Raw genomic sequence first — 21,175 nt, forward strand, 5'->3', positions numbered from 1 at the left:
TGTATAGTTATAGTTTCTGTTGTGCAGAGTTCTTGTGACTCTTAATTACCTATCTCCAAGTGGAATTTCAAGCTAATGATATTGAACTGTTCAGTCTATCCTTACTTTAGAGATATTTTGCTTGTTCTTATATGTATCATTACTGGACCTGCTGATTTGCTCTCAGTGACCTTGGATGTTTTTTTTTTTAGAATAATTAGTTTCTAATTGGTTATCATTACTGTGGTGCAATAAATTAAAACAAGACACAGTTCTATAAGCTAAGACAAGGACTTGAGGGTAGCTCAGGAATATGAAACCCACATTTTTTTTTCTTTCATGATTCAGTTTGAACAAACAATTTTAAAAAACTTTCTAATTTACTTCTATTACTATTTTGCTCCATTCTTGTTATCCTTTATTGGAGGGGCAGCAATACACTACTGGAGTTTATCTGAACACATCAGGCATATATGTGCAGCCACCGATCAGCAGTTAGCTCACAGCTCCTGATCCTACATAGATATGCTTTTCAACAAAGTATACTTAGAACACAAAGCAAACTAGATAATATAAGTAATTTAGAAATTGTATGCTCTATCTGAATCCTGAAAGAAAGATTTTGGATTTCATGTCTCTTTAATCCCTCTTGGAATGGGAGGTGCAGATATCAGTACTGGTGTTTTTAAGCAGAATGAGGGAGGGCAATTAGAGTATTTGAAGAAATGTTGGGAGGGTGAAGTGTTACTATTAGCAAGTTAGGGTTAGAGTCTTAAATTTAATCCAATGGAACCAGTGTATGGGGTTGGGTTAGATGAGCAACAATAGAAGAACAGTTGGAAAGTGAATGGGTCTGTCAAAGGCATTTAAAATAGTGGGAATGGTCTGCTGACTGATCGATTAAACGTTAAAGCAATAAGTAAATGAGTTTGTTTTTTTTTAGCAATGTTTTATAGGTGGTAGTGAACGATTGAATGTAAGGGGTGAAGGCAAAATCAAGACCAAATATCACTTTAAGGCAGCCGACATAGATTTCTGGTGTGATAGCAGAGTTATTGTGATAATCAGTTTGATTCTAAGTGAATATGAGATGCACTGATATGAATTACAGGCAAAGTGTACTGTAAAATTTTGTTAATGGTTTACTTATGTCTTCTTATACCAACCATTTAGTATTTAATGTTCTGGACGTTGCTCCTTTAAGTTTATTTATTTTTTTATCGGAAATTGCTGATTTTCCTCATTGAAACCACAATCTATTGTTTTTAAGAACATACCCACTCAAATGGGCTGAGGAATAGCAGACCTCATCTTATCTCTCTTTCTACACACAGGCCAATATACAGAAACTTTCCATACCAGCTGGGAATAGATGGATTAATAATAATTAAACATGTCCTTTATTAAATTGAGGTTGTCAGGCTCAGGTTGGAAATAGCCTAACGGTAAAAAGTGTCCTTTGTTACCTGCCCAAAGGCACTTCGTCAGGGACACAATATTAAAGGGACAGTCTACACCAGAATTGTTATTGTTTTAAAAGATAGATAATCCCTTGTTTACCCATTCCCTAGTTTTGCATAACCAACACAGTTATATTTATATACTTTTTACCTCTGTGATTATCTTGTATCTAAGCCTCTGCAGACTGCCCCTTTATTTGTTCTTTTGACAGACTTGCAGTTTAGCCAATCAGTGATGGCTCCCAGGTAACTTCACGTGCAAAAGCACAGTGTTATCTATATGAAAAACATGAACTAACACCCTCTAGTGGGGGAAAAACCTGTTAAAATGCATTTTTAAGAGGAGGAGGCCTTCAAGGTCTAAGAAATTAGCATATGAACCTCCTAGGTTAAGCTTTCAACTAAGAATACCAAGAGAACAAAGAAAAATTGGTGATAAAAGTAAATTGGAAAATTGTTTAAAATTACATGCCCTATCTGAATCATGAAAGTTTTCTTTTTTGGACTAGACTGTCCCTTTAAGCTTACATCCCACTTTTAAACAATAAGCAATCAACATACCGACTTCCATCTATGTTTCGGGCTAAAAGTCTAAAGTAATATAACATCAAAATGTGCAATGCACATATAAAGTGTTATATTGAACCTACTTGTAACATAGTTTAAACATTGTGTATCATGTAAACACCAACAAGATCTACACAAAGGCCAATACTTAGGTACTGGAATTGTCATTATGGGAGTTGGTTTTATTGGGCAAAGCCAGCTATTTCAATTGCAAGAATAATCCAAAACAAGCAATTTCAAATATATTTTTAAATCTTTAGCTGGTATAACATCATTGTGGGGCTTTAAAGGGAAACATTTATGGTACACTGTCCCTTTTAAACTGTGGCTGTTTAACATTGGCTAGTAAAGAGGAGTACCCATTTTCCGTACTAATAACAGCTTTTGTTTGCTGATTGCCTTTTATATTCCTTTATTAGCCTTTTAGCAGGAAGTCTAGGTAGGGACCTGTTCTAAATGAAGGTTTATTTCTCAAAGTGCTCAGGAAGAAAGCAGCCAAAAGGATTTTTTTCTTTGGATGTTTTTTATTTTTATTTAGTTTTTGCCAATGTAGCATAATACTGTTCTACTATCTCACCCAATTAAGGATTGTCTTTTTAAATTGGCGTCTTAGAATCTTGTTGTCTGTTTTACTTACTACCTAATTAAGAATACCTGCTTTTGTTCTTAACTCTAGTTTCTTCTAAAGGCTTTTTATGAATATGGAAATAAATAAGATTGTCCACACTCATTTTCCCAGCACTTGTTGAAACAGTAACAACTTCTCTCTGAAGCTGCTTTTTATTTATAAATAAAATCTAGACGAACACCTCAGCTACTGAGGTAGAGTCTAAATCAATTCTCTTTAATAGTTTATACTGTACAGAAGTGTTCTGTCTTAAACAGTTTGTTGTACACATTTACAAATATGTACATAATTAAAAAGTAAAAAAGCTGGGCATAAATTGCAGGTAGATACATTTATAAGATATTAAAATGTTGGTTAAATTCGGAGTGTTAATTTATGCAAATTATTAGTGACCAATTTTTTTAAAAACTTTATTTGGATACCTTATAATACTAGAAACCAGTTATTTCCTTCTGTTGACACTGAGACTCCACGAGAACATTCATAAACTATGCAAAATACTATTCCTCGCCACCAGGAGGAGGCAAAGATACCGGAAACAAGACTATAAATATCCCTTCCACTTCCCCTACCCTCCAGTAGTTCTTTGCCTCGTCTCATGGAGGTAGGCAGAGAGAGGTGCTGTAAGAGAAAAAAATGAAGGTTAACATGGATTGGCTCAGTAGAGCCGGAGATCATATATCCATATTAATCTCATTTGAGTATTGGTATTTATAAAACTGGTTGATTCTGGGTCCCCCATGCCTATTTTCAGTCTAATCCTACTATGGCTTCTCAGCCCTCAGCTGATGCAGACATTCATGTCTGTGACCTCTGTTGCTCCCAGAGTGTGGCGCAGAAAGCGGACTTACCCTTGCTGGGGTGGGACTTTAACCCCCTATTATTGCTGAAATCATCTCTAAGGAATGGGAAAAGCCAGGGTGTTCTTTTGCCCCATCTGCAGCATTTCAGAGATTGTTCCCTATTCCAGATAACTACATGGAGGTTTGGAACAGTATTCCTATGGTGGATAGCGTTATATCCACACTAAACACTACTATCTCGCTTAAGGACAATTCATTCTTTTTAAGGACCCCTTAGATAGAAATCTTGAGGGATATCTGAGTACTGTTTCTCTAGTCTGGTGCCCTGTTTCAACCAGCAGTGGGAATAGCTGCCAAATCCTGCTGTGGAGCGAATCAGATTACAATGGAAACTCCTCTGGAGGAGATCCAGGATCATATACATTTCCTAGGGCTGACAAATGCCTTCATCAGGGATGCCATCATACAAATTGTTCGCATCAACGCTAAGAACTGTTGCCTTCCGTTCTGAGTAGGAGGGCCTAGTGGCTTACGTCCTGGTCTGGGGATGACGTGCCTAAGTCTAGACTTTTTTGCTTGCCCTTAATGGGCAGAACTTTATTTGGTATTGACCTGAAATCCACCATAGCCATGGTCACGGGTGAAAAGAGAACCTTTCTACCTCCAAGATTAGAGATCTAAGTCTAGGTAGAGGAGTGCAGAAGCGCCTAAAATAGAGTCCCCTAAGGCAACCTTGCAGTGACCCTTTACCGGGACAACATTCTGGTCCAAGCTCCATCCTTGACAGTAGCTCAGGACCATATGCAGAGATTACTCTTGTGTCTTCAGGCGCATGGTAGGAAGGTCAACCTGGAAAAGAGCTCCCTCGTCCCGGCTACGAAGGTAACCTTTCTGGCAACGATCATAGATTCTGTTAGTATGCGCATTTACCTCACAGATCAGCGCAGGGAGGCGCTTCAGAAGGCATGTTCCCTGCTTCTGTCCTATGCCTATCCTTGAGTGGCACATTGCTTAGACGTGGTAGGTCTCATGATGGCGGCATTGGATGCTATATCGTTTACTCTTTCATCTCAGACCACAACAGTTGTGTATTCTCAGACAATGGAACAGGGATTATTCAGATTTGTTGAAGGTCATATTTCTGGACAAACAGACGAGAGAGAGTCTTGCTTTGTGGCAATCCTCACCTCTAGCTCTCCTAGGGATGAGTTTTCGTCACCCTTCCTCGGTAGTAATCACCACGGACGTGAGTCTGTCTGTCTGGTTGGGGAGCAATGTGCCCAATAGCCCAAGGAACCTGGGGTCAGGATAGTGTGTGTGTCTCCCGATCAATATTCTCGAGTTGAGAGCTATATTCAGGGCGCTTCTAGCTTTACCTTATTTTTATTTTTTTTCTCGGTTTATGCTATTTCATTTGAGAAACAACACGACTGCCCTACATCAATCATCAGGGAGACACACACAGCTCTCTGGCGGTGCAGGCAGTATCTTGAATCCTGTTGTGGATGGAAAGGAATCAATGTCGAGTTTCAGCTATCCACAACCCAGGTGTGGAGTACTGGGAAGTGGATTTACTGAGCAGGCAGACTATCCACTCGGAAGAGTGGTCCCTGAATCAGGTGTTTCTGGAAATAACTTGCAGATGGAGTGTTCCAGACATAGATCTGATGGTTTCCCGCTTCAATGCCAAGTTCCGGAAGTACGGATCAAGGTCTGGGGATCCTCAGGCGGAGCTAGTGGACGCTTTAGCGGTCCTGTAGAACTTAAACCTAGATTATCTGTTACCACTGTTTTCCTTCTGCCCTGAGTGGTTGCCTGGATCAAGCACGAGGGAATACCAACTATTCTGATAGCCCCTGCGTGGCCACGCAGTGCAGACTTAGTGAACATGTCGTCTACTTATCCTATGCAGTTACCTCTTCGTCGGTATCTACTGACTCGGGGACTGTTCCTTTACCAAGACCTTAGTTCTCAAGTTCTTTTTTTCGAGGCGCTCCATTTGAGCCTCTGCATTCTGTTGATATTAGTTCTCACTTGGAAAGTGGTCTTCTTATGGCTGTTTCCTCAGCTCGTAGAGTAGCAGAGTGTTCAGCTTTGATGTGTGATCTTCCATATCTGGTGATCCATCAGGATAGAGCTGTGTTGTGGACTCAACCATCTTTTTACTACTAAGGGTGGTGTATAGTCGTAACATTCAACCAGGAGATTGTGGTTCCTTCGGTTTGTCTTAATCTGTCATCCTCTTAGGATAGACTGTTACGTAATTGGAGGCTGTCAGTGCTGAAGTTTTATTTTCTCGCTACTAGGGAGTTTTTTCACTCTTTGTTCATCCTGTATACTGGTAAGCGCAAGGGGCAAAAGTCCTTAGCTGTTTCTATTTCCCTTTGATTGAGAAGTCCAATCAGTATAACCTGCAGGGAGGTGAATCAAGAGCCCCTCCGAGACTCACAGCACTTTCTGTCTGTGCAATGTCTCCTTTTTTGGGCCCTCAAGAATAAAGCCTCAGTTGAGCAGATCTGTAACATGGTCTTCATTATACACTTTGAAAAAAATTGGATGTTTTTTCCATAGCAGAGGCTTTCCTTTGGGGGTGGTGCCTAGTACTAAGGACTGCCTTCCCTATCTTTCCCTCCCGAACATTTGTGTACTTCACAGCTTGGGTATTGGTTTACCATAGGTTATAAATGTTCTCTTGGACTCTCACTGCCAATACCTGATAAATTAATTTACTTCTTGGCAGTGAGAGTCCACAACCCCGCCCGAATGCTTTTGCGTAGTGGCGGCAGTTGTTTTGCACCTCTGTACCCCTTGCATCTCTCTTCACTTTTCCTTCTCCTCAGCTGAACTACTGTAGGGTAGGGGAAGTGGGAGGGATATTTATAGACTTGTTTGGGGTGTCTCTGCCTTCTCCTGGTGTCCAGGAATAGTATTTCCCATAGGTTATGAATTTTCTCGTGGACTCTTACTGCCAAGAAGGAAATTAATTTATCATGTAAACATAAATTTTCTGTTTACCCTAATAAACCTTGGTTTTTATTTTGTAAGTCAAATAATTTATTTATAATGTAAGTCAAATAAAAACATACATTCCAAACAAATGTGAATATTCATATGCCACTAGCCTAAATATACCCACAAAGCTTCAGAGAAACGGAATGTTCTTGGAAATAAGGTGTGAAATGATTTGTTGTAGGTGGGTGACATTAAAAACACTTGAGAACCACATAGCGTCCTACAGGCCATCAGTTGGACATCTCTGGATACATGAGGAAGGATGAAATATGTGACATAACCTAGAGATTGCCTGGATTGTGCATTCTGTTTTTTTGTTTTCGTCCAATTGCTTTTTCTAATATTTTCCTAAAATTTTTGCTTGCCGTTCAGTTTTTTTGGTTTGCTTACGTTAGGCAACTCTTGTATTGTATATTATAGCTGGAGAAGGAAAGTATAGGTCGATAGTAATGCACTGCATTTAGTAGACTTTTAAACATGAATTGTATTTATTTTTAGTTTGTAAGAATAAAAATGGAGGTACTGAAACTTGTTTCATTTACATATTTTTTAGGTATTGGCTATAGTGCTGAGAATCCTATGAAGTTTAAAATAAATAAATATGCAGGTTAATTATAAACTATTTGTAAGCAATCCAAAGTAATTGTTAAAAAAAAAATAATAATTTTCTGGAATAAATCTCAAGGCTGTGCAGGTTGTTTTTGTGCATTTATCAGTTAAATCCTGACTTTTCAAATCTGACTAAATTATCAAGAAAAAAAAATCTATCACAAATCATAGCTGTCAATTTGTGTGACTAGGTATTGTTTTACTGAGAGGCGGCAGTGTTATAGCTGGTTTATTTTTTTCAGAAGGCTAAACTGGAAGCCAAACTGCACCAGACCACAGCAGCAGCGGCGGCAGCAGCTTCAGCAGTTGGCCCAGTCCACAACTCAGTGCCTTCCAACCCTGTGACAGCACCAGGATTTTTCATCCATCCTTCTGATGTCATCCCACCGACTCCGAAAACTACCCCACTCTTCATGACACCACCACTTACTCCTCCTAATGAGGCAGTGTCTGCTGTTATCAATGCAGAACTTGCACAGTTGTTTCCTGGCACAGTGATAGATTCTCCTCCTGCCATTCTTGCAGCACACAGCAAAAATTCAAACAAGTCCTCCAGAGTGGTAAATGTATTGATTATTATAATGATGATATTTTTTACTTGTGGAGATAGAAGATTGTTACTATTTTAAAGACCAATCATTAAATCTTTCTGACACGAAGAGCTGCTTTTACATTTAAGAAATAATTAAGTTAATATAACTCTCAATTGCTTGTGTATTGTTAATGAGTGGGGGGAAAACTTTTAAATGTAAATAAAGTTTATATCTAAGGTAAAACTATTTTGTAGGTTTAGAGCAGGGGTCAATATTTGTTTAGGAGCTAGACAGTGGTATTTGTATATAGATCTATAGAGAATAACTCAAAAGGTTAAAAGGCAGGGGTACATTTCTTGGAGCCAGTGGCTACCTGGGTTTGTTGAGCCCTGGTTTAGAGTTTCTTTTTTGTCGGTTTAGAGTTCCCCTTTTTTCATTTTGTAATCTATATATATATCTATATATATATATATATATATATATATATATCTACACAGTAAAGGAAGGCACTCACTGGTCTTTTTCTTCAAAATAACTTTAATAATTGTGACGTTTCGGGGACACACTCCCCTTCCTCAGACCCTGAGGAAGGGGAGTGTGTCCCCGAAACGTCACAATTATTAAAGTTATTTTGAAGAAAAAGACCAGTGAGTGCCTTCCTTTACTGTGCATATTCATCTGCTGGCACCCTGGCATCAAGTTTGGAAAGTGAGAGTGCTCTCTATCTACATATATATATATATCTATATATCTGTATAGATATATCTATAGATATATATATATATATATATATATATATATATATATATATATATAGATAGATAGATAGAGATATATATATATATATATATAGATATATATGTGTGTGTGTGTGTGTGTGTTACAATGTTATGCTTGTCCTTAAACATATTTCCTCATTTATTTTTTTAGAATCAATTGGGTTCTGGTCTTGCACTGGCCATCTCTCATGCCTCACATTTTCTCCAGCCACCACCTCATCAATCTATTATTATAGAGAGAATGCACTCTGGTAAGTGGAACACTTTTTTATATTTTGCTTATTATTAACTGATTTTCCTGTTTACTTGTAAACTACCTCTCTCACTTTCATATACGGTAGTACTTGCCTGATAATGTGCTTCATTTTTGCCAATATCTGTTCTCTTTCTACCAATCTAAAGGTATCATGTGCTTCAGCTCTCCTATTTATCTTTTTATTTACATATTTATTTCCAGCTGGATAATGAATGTTTGTCAAAACTTTTTTTGCACATAAACCCATTCTCTTCTATCATTGTGAAAGGGACATAAAATCCAACATCTTTCTTTCATGATTCAGAGTATACAATTTTAAACAACTTTCCAATTTACGTCTATACTTGGATTAGCTTAGTTCTTTTGTTATCCTTTGTTGAAAAGCATGCATATTTAAGCTCAGGAGCTGAATGCTAGCTGCTGATTAGTGGCTGCACATATATGCCTCTTTTCTTTCATGTAATTGGCAAGAGTTCATGAGCTAGTGACGAATAGGATATACAATCCTACCAGGAGGGGCAAAGTTTCCCAAACTTTAAGTTTGTGCTATTTTCAGGTCTCTTCAGGTTTGGCCTCTGTTGAAGAGAGAACCATTAATTTGTTTTCAGACAGACAATATCACAACTGTGGCATATGTGACATATGTGAATCATCAGGGTGGGACTCGCAGTCCCCTAGCTATGAAAGAAATATCTTGGATACTTTCTTGGGCGGAATACAGCTCTTGTCTAATTTCTGCGGTTCATATTCCAGGTATAGACAATTGGGAAGCGGATTATCTCAGCCGTCAGACTTTACATCCAGGGGAGTGGTCGCTCCATCCAGATGTGTTTTTTCAGATTGTTCAGATGTGGGGGTCTTCCAGAAATAGATCTGATGGCTTCCCATCTAAACAAGAAACTACCCAGGTACCGGTCCAGGTCCAGGGATCCTCAGGCGGAAGCAGTGGATGCGTTGACACTTCCTTGGTGTTATCAACCTGCTTATATTTTCCCGCCTCTAGTTCTTCTTCCAAAAGTGATCTCCATAATCATCATGGAACAGTCGTTTGTGTTGCTGGTAGCTCCAGCATGGCCTCACAGATTTTGGTATGCGGATCTTGTTCGGATGTCCAGTTGCGAACCTTGGCCTCTTCCATTAAGGCCGGACCTTCTGTCTCAAGGTCCATTTTTCCATCAGGATCTCAAATCATTAAATTTGAAGGTATGGAAATTGAACGCCTAGTGCTTAGTCATAGAGGTTTCCCTGACTTAGTGATTAATACTATGTTACAGGCTTATAAATCTGTTTCTAGAAAGATTTATCATCAAGTTTGGAAGACTTATATTTCATGGTGTTCTTCTTATAAATTCGCTTGGCATTCTTTCAGAATTCCTAGAATTTTATAGTTTCTTCAGGATGGTTTGGATAAGGTTTTGTCTGCAAGTTCCTTGAAGGGACACATCTCTGCTCTTTCTGTCCCATTTCACAGAAAGATTGCTAAGCTTCCTGATATTCACTGTTTTGTACAGGCTTTGGTTCATATCAAGCCTGTCATTAAATCAATCTCTCCTCTTTGGAGTCTTAATTTGGTTTTGAAGGCTTTACAGGCTCCTCAATTTGAGCCTATGCATTCTTTGGACATTAAACTACTTTGAAAGTGTTATTCCTTTTGGCCATCTCTTCTGCTATATAAGAGTTTCTGAATTATCTTCTCTTTCTTGTGAATCTCCTTTTCTGATTTTTTGTCAGGATAAGGCGGTTTTGCGGACTTCATTTAAATTCTTACCTAAAGTTGTGAATTCTAACAACATTAATAGAGAAATTGTTGTTCCTTCCTTGTGTCCTAATCCCAAGAATTCTTTGGAGAGATCCTTACATTCTTGGGATGTGGTAAGAGCTTTGAAATTATGTTGAAGCTACTAAAGATTTCAGGAAGACTTCTAGTCTGTTATCTTTTCTGGTTCTAGGAAAGGTCAGAAGGCTTCTGCTGTTTCCTTGGCTTCGTGGTTAAAGCTTTTGATTCATCAAGCGTATTTAGAGTCGGGTCAAGCCCCGCCTCAGAGAATTACAGCTCATTCTACTAGATCAGTCTCCACTTCATTGGCTTTTAAGAATGAAGCTTCAGTTGATCAGATTTGCTAAGCAGCAACTTGGTCTTCTTTTCATGCATTTACTAAATTCTACCGTTTTGATGTATTTGCTTCTTCAGAAGCAGTTTTTGGTAGAAAATTTCTTCAGGCAGCTGTTTCAGTTTGATTCTTCTGCTAATGTTTTATGTTTTTCTTTTCATTTATGAGAATAAACTTATATTTTGGGTTGTGGATTATTATTTTTTTTCAGCGGAAAAAGGCTGTTTTTATTTTATCCTTCCCTCTCTAGTGACTCTTGCGTGGAGTTCCACATCTTAGGTATTGCTATCCCATACGTCACTAGGTCATGGACTCTTGCCAATTACATGAAAGAAAACATAATTTATGTAAGAACATACCTGATAAATTAATTTCTTTCATATTGGCAAGAGTCCATGAGGCCCACCCTTTTTATGGTGGTTATGATGTTTTTGTATAAAGCACAATTATTTCCAAATTCCTTTGATGCTTTTTACTCCTTTCTTTATCACCCCACTACTTGGCTATTCATTAGACTGAATTGTGGGTGTGGTGAGGGGTGTATTTATAGGCATTTTGAGTTTTGGGAAACTTTGCCCCTCCTGGTAGAGTTGTATATCCCATACGTCACTAGCTCATGAACTCCTGCCAATATGTAAGAAATTAATTTATCAGGTAAGTTCTTACATAAATTATGTTTTTTATTCTAATTAATTTTAAGTGTGCTCTTCTGAAACTTTTTTTTTTCTCTCAAAGGTTCTCAGTGCCCTTATGTATGTATTTCTTTCTAATGACACGGTGAGTCCATGGATCATCTTAATTACTGCTGGTCAGGAGTGATCTTCCCAACAATAATTAAGATGATCCGTGGACTCACCGTGTCAAGAAATAAATAAATTTATCATGAAAGATTACATTTTCTTTCTAATGACACGGGGAGTCCACGGATCATCTTAATTACTGTTGGGAATATCACACCTGACAGCAGTAATTAAGATGATCTATGGACCCACCGTGTCAACAAATAAATTTATCAGGTAAGAATAAATTGGTTTTTGTCCCCCCTCCATAGGTGCTAGAAGATTTGTTACACTAGACTTTGGTAGACCTGTACTACTTACAGATATCCTCATCCCCACATGTGGTGACTTGGCGTCCTTGTCAATTGACATCTGGACTTTGGGTGAAGAAGTGGATGGTAGGAGACTAGTTGTGGCAACGGACATCAGTACACATTCACTCATACTGCATGATTTGATTCCTCCTCCTGTATGCAGGTTCATGAAGGTAAATAAGGCTGGTTTAGCAAGTTATGGCTCATGTGTAACCACACTTTTTGTAGAAACATACTCAGAGTACTAGTGAGGCATTTACGATCACCAACATGCAACATTAAAGTAATACTTAGCAGAACACTGCTGGCGAGCAAATAAGGAGCAGCAGGCACTCACAGCGCCAATCATTGGGGGTTTCCTGCTCCGGAACTAATGCTTGCAGCTTCAATCTGGATGTTTGCTGTGTCTTAATCCCTTTTATGTGGGTGAAACACATAGTTAGGATCAGAAAAGATAAAATGAGATGCTCTAACAAATTAAACATATCATTTTTGCATTAAAATGTATTACTACTTTATCTTCAGTTCTTTGAAATAGTAATTTACTCTTCAACTTTTTCTTGGGTTGAATTCCAAAATTCAGCAGAGAAGATTGCATACCATATTTAAATCATTGTACATGATATTGTTTACATAAGTAGTCGTTTTTATTGTGTATTCTGGATTTATATGAATTATGAAGTTACTTATCACTTGCTAAGCTGTAACTGTTGCTCATAAACAAATGCTTTTATGCATTGGAATCTTAGTTCCATTCATTGCCAATACATATGATGAGCACCTTACACTATTACAGTTTGTTGAAAACATTGGTATTCTAAGCAAAGACTTTAACTATGCAGTACTATTATAATGTCTAAGCGTGTGCCTCTTTCTATGTTCCATTTTTATGCAGCAGTGGGAGAGAGGGTTTATTGGTTTACCTGTATTAAAACAACCATGCCAAAATGTGCCCCTGATAAAGCAGTTAGGCTAATACAAAGTTCCCCATATTTATTATAAAATGCTGCTTTAGTATGAATGTGCAAAAACTATTTAATATGTTATGTTATTTTTTTCTTGTCTTGGTGTCCTCCAGATTACCGTTATTGGACGTTATGGAAGTACAAATGCAAGGGCTAAGATCCCTCTTGGCTTTTATTATGGTCATACTTATATCTTGCCTTGGGAGAGTGAACTAAAGCTAATGCATGATCCACTAAGAGGTGAAAATGACTCTGCAAATCAGCCTGAGATTGACCAGCATTTAACAATGATGGTGGCACTACAGGAAGATATTCAGTGCAGGTCAGTTATAAAGCTTGTAGTAGGATATCTGAATACTTCTGATTTATTTGACGTCAGCCAGTGTAACTAGTTTGGGGTACCTATTAGCCACTGAAGATAAAATCCTCTCGCCAGTACTAATAATGAAATCACTGCTGAATTCACCACATGGGTACCGATTTCATCACCACTTTATATAATTTTTTTATTCTTTGATCTTCTCTTGAATTTACTTTCCAGTGTTCACATTATTATCCTCTCAATGTTTTTAGTACAAAGGCCGTTTTTGCATTTTCTTCCCAATATCTTACAAGGACAAGAAACCACAATTTTTTTTCTTTCATGATTCAAATAGAGCATGCAATTTTAAACAACATTCTAATTTACTTCTATTAAGTTTTCTCAATTCTCTAGATATATTTTGTTGAAAAGCAGGGATGTTAGCTCAGGAGTTTGTACGTGTCTGGAGCACTATATGGCAGCAGTATTGTAAGATTGTTATCCATTTGTAAGAGCGCTAGATGGCAGCTCTATTTCCTGCTGCGTAATGCGCCAGACACCTACCTAGGTATCTCTTCAACACAGAATATCATGGGAACAAAGCAAATTTAATAATAGAACTAGGAAACTCTTTAATTATGTATGCACTGTCTGAATCACAAAAGAAAATTTTCATATCCCTTTAATAAATGGAAAGTCAGATATTTCTTTCCTATGGCATGGAGAGTCCACAAAACATTCTAATTACTAGTGGGATATTCACTCCTGGCCAGTAGAAGGAGGCAAAGAGTACCTCAGCAAAGCTGTTGAGTAATACTTCCCTTACCCATAACCCCCAGTCATTCTCTTTGCCTTGATCACGGGAGGATTGAGAAGATGGTGTCTGGAGACTCCTTTTATGGGTAATTTTTCCTGCAAGCAAGGATTGGGGTCTAGTTGTGTCCATTTCAATCTCTTTAGTAAGAGTAATGGTGGCTATTAGCAGTTAGAAGACGGCGAGGTGGTCTTTGCTTAAAATTCTAACATTGCTACCCCTATTATAGAAAACCAGGGTTGGTTACCCTGTTCATTCTTTTCTATAGGTCCCTGGTAGAAATGGAGAAGCTGTGACACCTCAAAAAACAGCACCTGCCTGACAGAGCAGGATCCACAGGTAAGTGATTTCCCTTTTAGGTTTAAAAGTACCGGCACCGTAGGGGTTAAATCCTTGGGGAAAGCATTTTAATCTTTTATAAGGGCACTGCTTATATGTGAAAAGAGGAATCATATTTTTTAGGGCAGAGGTGGAGAGTGTATGAAGTTTGTTCTACCTTTAACTTGTTGCAACCGCTTTTCAGCTCAGTTTATTTGGCCCAATCACTTTTGCTGTGCTGCTGTCTGTTTTTGCTGCCTTTTTGTTTGGCGCAATTTAAAAAAAAAAATTTGGCTTCTCCGTTCAGATCGTGTGTGTCCGGTTTTCTGTGCTAGTGGGATACTAACTTCTGGTGGGGTAAGACCTCAGCAGAGATGAGGGTTTTATGTGCTTATTTAGGTTTTATTGCTTCATATAAATAAACCTAATTTGTTTGTTTTTTTGTTTTTTGTCATTTTAAAACTTTAATGTTGAAAGATAAGAAGTCTCTCCCTGAGCCTCCTGTCTCTCAGGATAGTGGTATCCTAGCTACGCCTCAGCTATCCCCTCAAGCTTCACATGCAGTGCCCTGCGGTTCCTCTGAATCTCCTGGGGTTGTTTTTTTACCTGGGGATTTCACTGCACAGATTATTTCTGCTTTTTCTGCAGCTTTATCAGCTTTTCCGAAGGTCAGTTTGTCTCAATTATCTGATGAGGATTATTCTTCAGTTGCTTCTGAGGGGGAGTTGTCAGATTCTGATACTGTAGTGACAAATTCTGCAGATTCAGAGGAGATTAATTTCAGATTTAAGTTAGAACACAGAGTTCTTTTGAAGGAGGTTCTAGCTACTTTGGAGGAATCTGACACATCTGTTGCAGAGAATCCAAAGAGGTTAGTAAGCTTAATAGGTATATGATGTACCCTCATCTGTGGAAGTATTTCCAGTTCCAGACCGTATGGCAGATATTATAACTCAGGAATGGGATAAACCAGGGATTCCCTTTTCCCCATCCCCTGTTTTTAAAAAGATGTTTCCTGTTGCTAATGCTGTTGTGATTCGGGGCGCATGATGCCCAAAGTAGAGGGAGATATCTCTGCTCTGGCTAAGAGAACTACTATTCCTATTTAAGATAGTTGTTTTTTCAAGGATCCCATGGATAAGAAGCTTGAGGCTTTTTTTGATGAAGATGTACATTCGTCATGGACAAAACTATCAACAGTAGCAACCTGTTGCTAGTATTGCTACAGTTGTGGGATTTATCTAATCTTATCCTAGAAGAGACTACTATAGAGGAGATCCAAGAGAGGATCAAGGCTCTCAAGCTAGCCAATGCCTTTTTTTGTGATGCCAACATACAAGTTCTTAGGCTGGGTGCTAAGATTTCTGGTTTTACTGTTTTAGCTTTCAGAGCTCTGTGGTTAAAATCTTGGTCTACAGATGTTACATCCAAGTCCAAACTTTTATCTCTGCCTTATAACGGTAAAGCCTTGTTTGCACCAGGTCTGGCAGAAATTATTTCTGACATTACAGGTGGAAAGGATTCTTTCCTACCTCAGGATAAAAAGAATAGACCTAAAGGTCGCCAGAATTCTAATTTTCATTCCTTCGTAACTTTAAGGGACAGAAGTCTTCCTCTTTCAAGTCGGATCAATCCGTCATCTTGGAAGTCCAGTCAGCCTTGGAATAGGGGGAAGCAAACCAAGAATCCTTCCGTTAATTCTAAATCAACATGAAGGGGCCGCCCCCCATACTGTAGTGGATCAAGTGGGGGGCAGGCTTTCTTTTTTTCGACAGGCTTGGATATGCAATGTTCCAGATCCTTGGGCCATAGATATAGTATCCCACGGTTACAGAATAGGATTAAAATCTTGTCCTCCCAGGGGAAGATTCCACCTGTCAAGGTTATCTGCGGACCAGATAAAGAGAGAGGCCGTCTTAAACTGTGTAAAGTCCCTATCATCCCTGGCAGTGATTGTTCCAGTTCCTCTAGGATTCTATTCAAATCTGTTTGTAATTCCCAAAAAGTAGGGCACTTTTCGTCCCATTCTGGACCTAAAGTGTGTCAACGAATTCCTCAGGGTTCTATCCTTCAAGATGGAGACCATACGTTCTATTCTTTCTTTCTTCAATGAGGGTCAGTTCATGACGACCATAGGTCTGAAGGACGTGTATCTTCATGTTCGTATTCACAGGGCTTATTATAGTATCTAAGGTTTGTCTTCCAGGACAAACATTTCCAGTTTGTTCCCCTTCCTTTTGGCCTTGCTACAGCTCCCATAATTTTTACAAAGGTTCTGAGGGCTCTTCTGGCAGTGGTGTGGTCCCATGGTATTGCTGTGGCGCCTTATCTAGACAACATTCTTGTTCAAGCGCCATCTTTTCATCTAGCAAAATCTCATACTGAGATGTCTATTCTACGTTCCTACGGGTGGAAAGTGAATCTGGGAAAGAGTTCCCTTGTTCCAGATACAAGGGTGTGTTTCTAAGGAACAATCATAGATTCCCTGTCCATCAAGGTTTTTCTGACGGACGTCAGAAAATCCAAATTTCATGTTTCTTGCCATCTGTCTCGGGGCACATGCTTCCTGAGGCCTTCCTGAGTGATTGTGACCACGGGCGCCAGTCTGTTAGGCTGGGGAGCAGTTTGGGGTTTCTTAAAAGCACTCCAGAGGAGTCATATCTTCCAATAAACATCTTGAAGTTGAGAGCAATTTTCTATGCTTTTTAATAGCTTTGCCTCAACTAGCTTTGGTCCGATTTATCAGATTTCAGTCGGGCAACATCACCTCGGTGGCCTACATCAACCACCAGGGAGGAACTTGGAGTTCTTTGGCAATGAAGGAGGTGACTCGCAATCTCCAGTGGGTGGAGTCTCACGATTGCCATCACAACTGGAAGGCGGATTTTCTGAGCAGGCAGACTTTTCATCCCGGAGAATGGGTTATTCCCCCAGAGGTTTCCACAATAACTCTCAGGTTGGGGGTTCCGGAGTTAGATCTGATGGCGTTTCGTCAAAACGCCAAGCTTCCAAAGTGCGGTTCAAGGTCGAGATCTTCAAGCCCTTCTAGTAGATGCTCTAGCAGTTCCTTTGAGTTTCATTCTTGCATACCTGTTTCCTCAGTTTGCGTTGCTTCCACGAGTAATTGCTCACATCAAACAAGAGAGTGCTTCTTTGATTCTAATTGTTCCTGCGTGGCCTTGCAGGATCTGGTTCGCGGATCTGGTGATGTCACCTTTCAGGAAGGACCTTCTACTTCAGGGTCCCTTTCTAAATCCAAATCTGGTTTCTCTGAAGCTGACTGCTTGGAGATTTAACGTCTAAGTTTGGCTAGACGTTGCCTCTCTGAGAAAGTCATAGATAGTATGCTTAAGGCTCGTAAACCGATTTCTCGCAGGATTTACCATAGGGTTTGGTATAAATACCTTAATTGGTCTGATTCTAACGGTTTTTCTTGGAACAAAGGAAGGGTTCCTCAAATTTTGGCTCTTCAGGCGGGCCTGGAGAAGGGTTTGTCAGTCAATACTTAGAAGGTTGAAATGAGTTGAACCCGGAGTCTCTTCAATTGCGGTTTAAACACATCATCTTTATTCATCCATTTAGAACAGGTACAAGAGTGCAATGTTTGGAGTTGTGTGTCTGTCAGTCTCGCTGACGCGTTTTGGCTGTCATGCCGTAGTCCTAGCATGAATACTGACAGATACACCCATGTATTTAAAACTAGACACCATCTGATAGGTTAAAAACAAAAGACAACCTCCTATCTTAATTAGGATTTTAGCACATTGTAAATTCACATCACTTGCTTTCTTTGCACTATTCTGTTTGTCACCATTGTGTAAGGAAATTAATGTGAAATTGATTAGAAATTAGTACTTGTGTGAAAATGTTTGTGTGTATATATGTATACTCAGTCTGGGGCACACATGGTGGCATAGGAACTGATGGTTGGTTTTAATTTATTTTTTTGTTTAATTTATTTTATTTTAGGGGAAGATGTCTCACAGAATTCCCAATTTTTTGACTAGGTAACTTATTTGTCCACTATCCCTGACGTTGAGGTCAGCTTTACTTCCTATTCCGTGCCAACTGTCATACGTCATGTTGAGGCTTGGAGTTCCGTCAATGCCTATATGTGAACCTAATCTTAGGTTTTAATCACTGTTCATTTTGAAAATCAATTGTTAGCTATTTATAAAAGACAATTAAACTAAGTGTGGCTAGGGGTAGTTAAGGCCACGTGTTCCTGAAAAAAAACAATCAAATCATTGCCAGAAGTTGATAAGATCATATTCGCTGTTAAGACCTAGTGATTGTCTAGTTTTAAGTGTGAGAATCCAAAAGACCTCCTTTTTTGCCAACAGGAGTTATCTGCTACCCCCACGCTTTGCTCTGGGAATGTGGTCAACAATCGTCCACCTCAACCCTTCTAGATTTTTGTGTACATATTTAAATTGTGAAATAAGGGGTGCAGTCAGTGTGCCATTTTTAATATTTCAAATATGTTCCCATATCCGGGATCTGATCTCCCTTGAGGTCATACCAACATACTGTATATTGCAATGTGTGCAAGTCCATGCATAAATGACATAGGTGGCCCTGCAGTTATAACACATTTTATGAGGAAAGTTTACTCCCGTATTCGTACTGGAGAAACCTTCCCCTACTTGTACATATATTTGCAAGCCTTGCAGTTCGAGAAATGACATTTGTAGACCCCCTTAGTGGAGAGCCAAGAACTTTGGATGTTTACTGTGCTTCTCAGACATGTTGGAGACACTCTGTTGCCTACTGTCAAGCCTTTTCTGTACGCAAAGCGGCAACCACTCCTTGCAATATCGTTGTCTGTGGCTCGGACTGGCAAATGTTTTCTGATTATTCCACAGATCTGATAGAATTGATCACTATAGCCAGTTCAAGATAAGACCTAGAGACAAGTCTTTCTGTAAGTTCATCAGCCTGCTCCTGAAAATTCAAGTCATCAGAGCAATTTCTCTTGTAAGATGTATCGAGTCCACGGATTCATCCATTACTTGTGGGATATTCTCCTTCCCAACAGGAAATGGCAGAGAGCACCCACAGCAGAGCTGCCTATATAGCTCCCCCCTTAACTCCACCCCAGTCATTCTCTTTGCCTACTCTAACTGCTAGGAAATGGTAATGAGTGTGGTGACAAAAATGTTAGTTTTTTATTTTCTTAAGCAAAAGTTTGTTATTTTAAATGGTACCGGTGCGTACTATTTACTCTCTGCAGAAAAGGGATGAAGATTTCTGCAAGGAGGATGATGATCTTGGCACTTTGTAACTAAGATCCACTGCTGTTCTCACAAGGGCTGAAGAGTACAGGAAAAACTTCGGTTGGCGGAACAGTTTGCATGCTAAGCTGCATATGAGGTATGTTCAGGCTATATTTTTCTAGACAGACTGTGTTAATTCTAGAAAAGGCTGGTAATATTCCCATGAGGGAAGGGTAAGCTGTATTTCATTTGATTTACTTTGATTAACGTCATAGAAGTTTCAGCTTACTTGAAGGGCTTGCTTGTTACTGGTGACATCATTTTTAAAAGATAAAAACATTTTTGTTTTTTTTAAAGGAAAGCATTTTTAAACGTTTTTTGTAAGGGACTGAGGGGTCATTGTGGCTTGTTTGGGTTTTTTAACCCACATAATTATTTAGAAAACACTCAGGTGTTTTCTTTTACTAGGCCTCAAAAAACGAGTGAGGTGGGAGGGGCCTATTTTCTGCCTCAGTTGTGCAGTTTTCTTTTTTTCTGAGTCATCCAACTGCTTTTCCAAGGGTTCCTGCTGTGTTTGAGGGTTGTAAAAGAGGTTTTTTTCCACACAAATCGTTCTGAAGGGCAGGTAGGAGCAAAAGCAAAGCTGTGGCAGGGTGCAGAAAGTCTTTTTTACTGGTTTTGATGCTTTTTCAATCCGGTTTTGCCATTAAGGGGTTAATTGGTTATTTGCATAGTTGTGCAAAGTTACTAAGGCTGTAGGATGCTACTGTAAAAATTTCATTAAGTTTACTGCTTTTTTACACTGTTTTGCAGAACTTGTGCAGCTTTTTTTCTCTTAAAGGCACAGTACCATTTTATTTCTAAGTGTTTTTTACTTTGATTAAAGTGTTTTCCAAGCTTGCTTGTTGCATTGCTAGCCTGTTTAACATGTCTGACACCATGGAAAATCCTTGTTCAATATGTTGGCAGTCATTGTGGAACCCCCTCTTAGAATGTGTCCCAAATGTTCTGATATGTCTATAAATTATAAGGATCATATGTTGGCATTTAAAAATAGAGCTTTAAATGATTCTCAGTCAGATGCAAATAAGGGTTCGCCTTCTACCTCTCCACAAGTGTCACAACCAGTAACACCCGCACAAGTGACGCCAGGTACCTCTAGTGCGTCAGGTTTATTTACTTTGCATGACATGGCCACAGTTATGAATACAACCCTCAGAGGTTTTATCCAAACTGCCTGGTTTACAAGGAAAGCGGGATAGTTCTAGGTTAAGGAAAAATGCTGAGCTATCTCACGCTTTAGTATCTGATATGACCTCACAATGCTCTGAAGGGGTGAGGGATTTGTTATCTGAGGGAGAGATTTCTGATTCAGGAAAGACGCTTCCTCAGACAGATTTTAAACTTGAACACCTCCGTTTATTGCTTAAGGAGGTATTAGCAACTCTGAATGATTGTGACCCTATAGTAGTTCCAGAGAAATTGTGTAAAATGGATAAGTATTTAGAGGTTCCTGTTTACACTGATGTTTTTCCAGTCCCTAAGAGGATTGCAAATATTATTGCTAAGGAGTGGGATAAACCAGATATTCCGTTCTCTCCCCCTCCCTGTTTTTAAGAAAATGTTTCCTATATCTGACACCTTGCGGGACTCATGGCAGACTGTTCCTATGGTGGAGGGAGCCATTTCTACTCTGTCTAAGCGTACAACTATACCTATTGAGGACAGTTG

The 21,175-nt window shown here is 39.1% G+C and overlaps 1 protein-coding gene across 7 annotated transcripts in view; it reads left to right on the forward strand.

Moving 5' to 3' along the window:
• BIRC6 (baculoviral IAP repeat containing 6) overlaps nt 1-21,175 on the forward strand; it is an 854,588-nt gene that overhangs the window by 270,601 nt on the left and 562,812 nt on the right. For 5 of the 7 annotated variants that reach the window (XM_053711846.1, XM_053711848.1, XM_053711852.1 and 2 more), the window contains exons 25-28: nt 7,301-7,618; nt 8,522-8,621; nt 11,789-12,003; nt 12,909-13,117. In XM_053711846.1, the coding sequence (XP_053567821.1) occupies nt 7,301-7,618; nt 8,522-8,621; nt 11,789-12,003; nt 12,909-13,117 (842 nt within the window). The remainder of the gene's footprint in view (nt 1-7,300; nt 7,619-8,521; nt 8,622-11,788; nt 12,004-12,908; nt 13,118-21,175) is intronic. The other 2 variants (XM_053711847.1, XM_053711851.1) reach the window with 1 other exon arrangement.

The sequence above is a fragment of the Bombina bombina genome, chromosome 4 (genome assembly GCF_027579735.1).
Source record: "Bombina bombina isolate aBomBom1 chromosome 4, aBomBom1.pri, whole genome shotgun sequence".
In the NCBI taxonomy this organism is placed as follows: domain Eukaryota; kingdom Metazoa; phylum Chordata; class Amphibia; order Anura; family Bombinatoridae; genus Bombina; species Bombina bombina.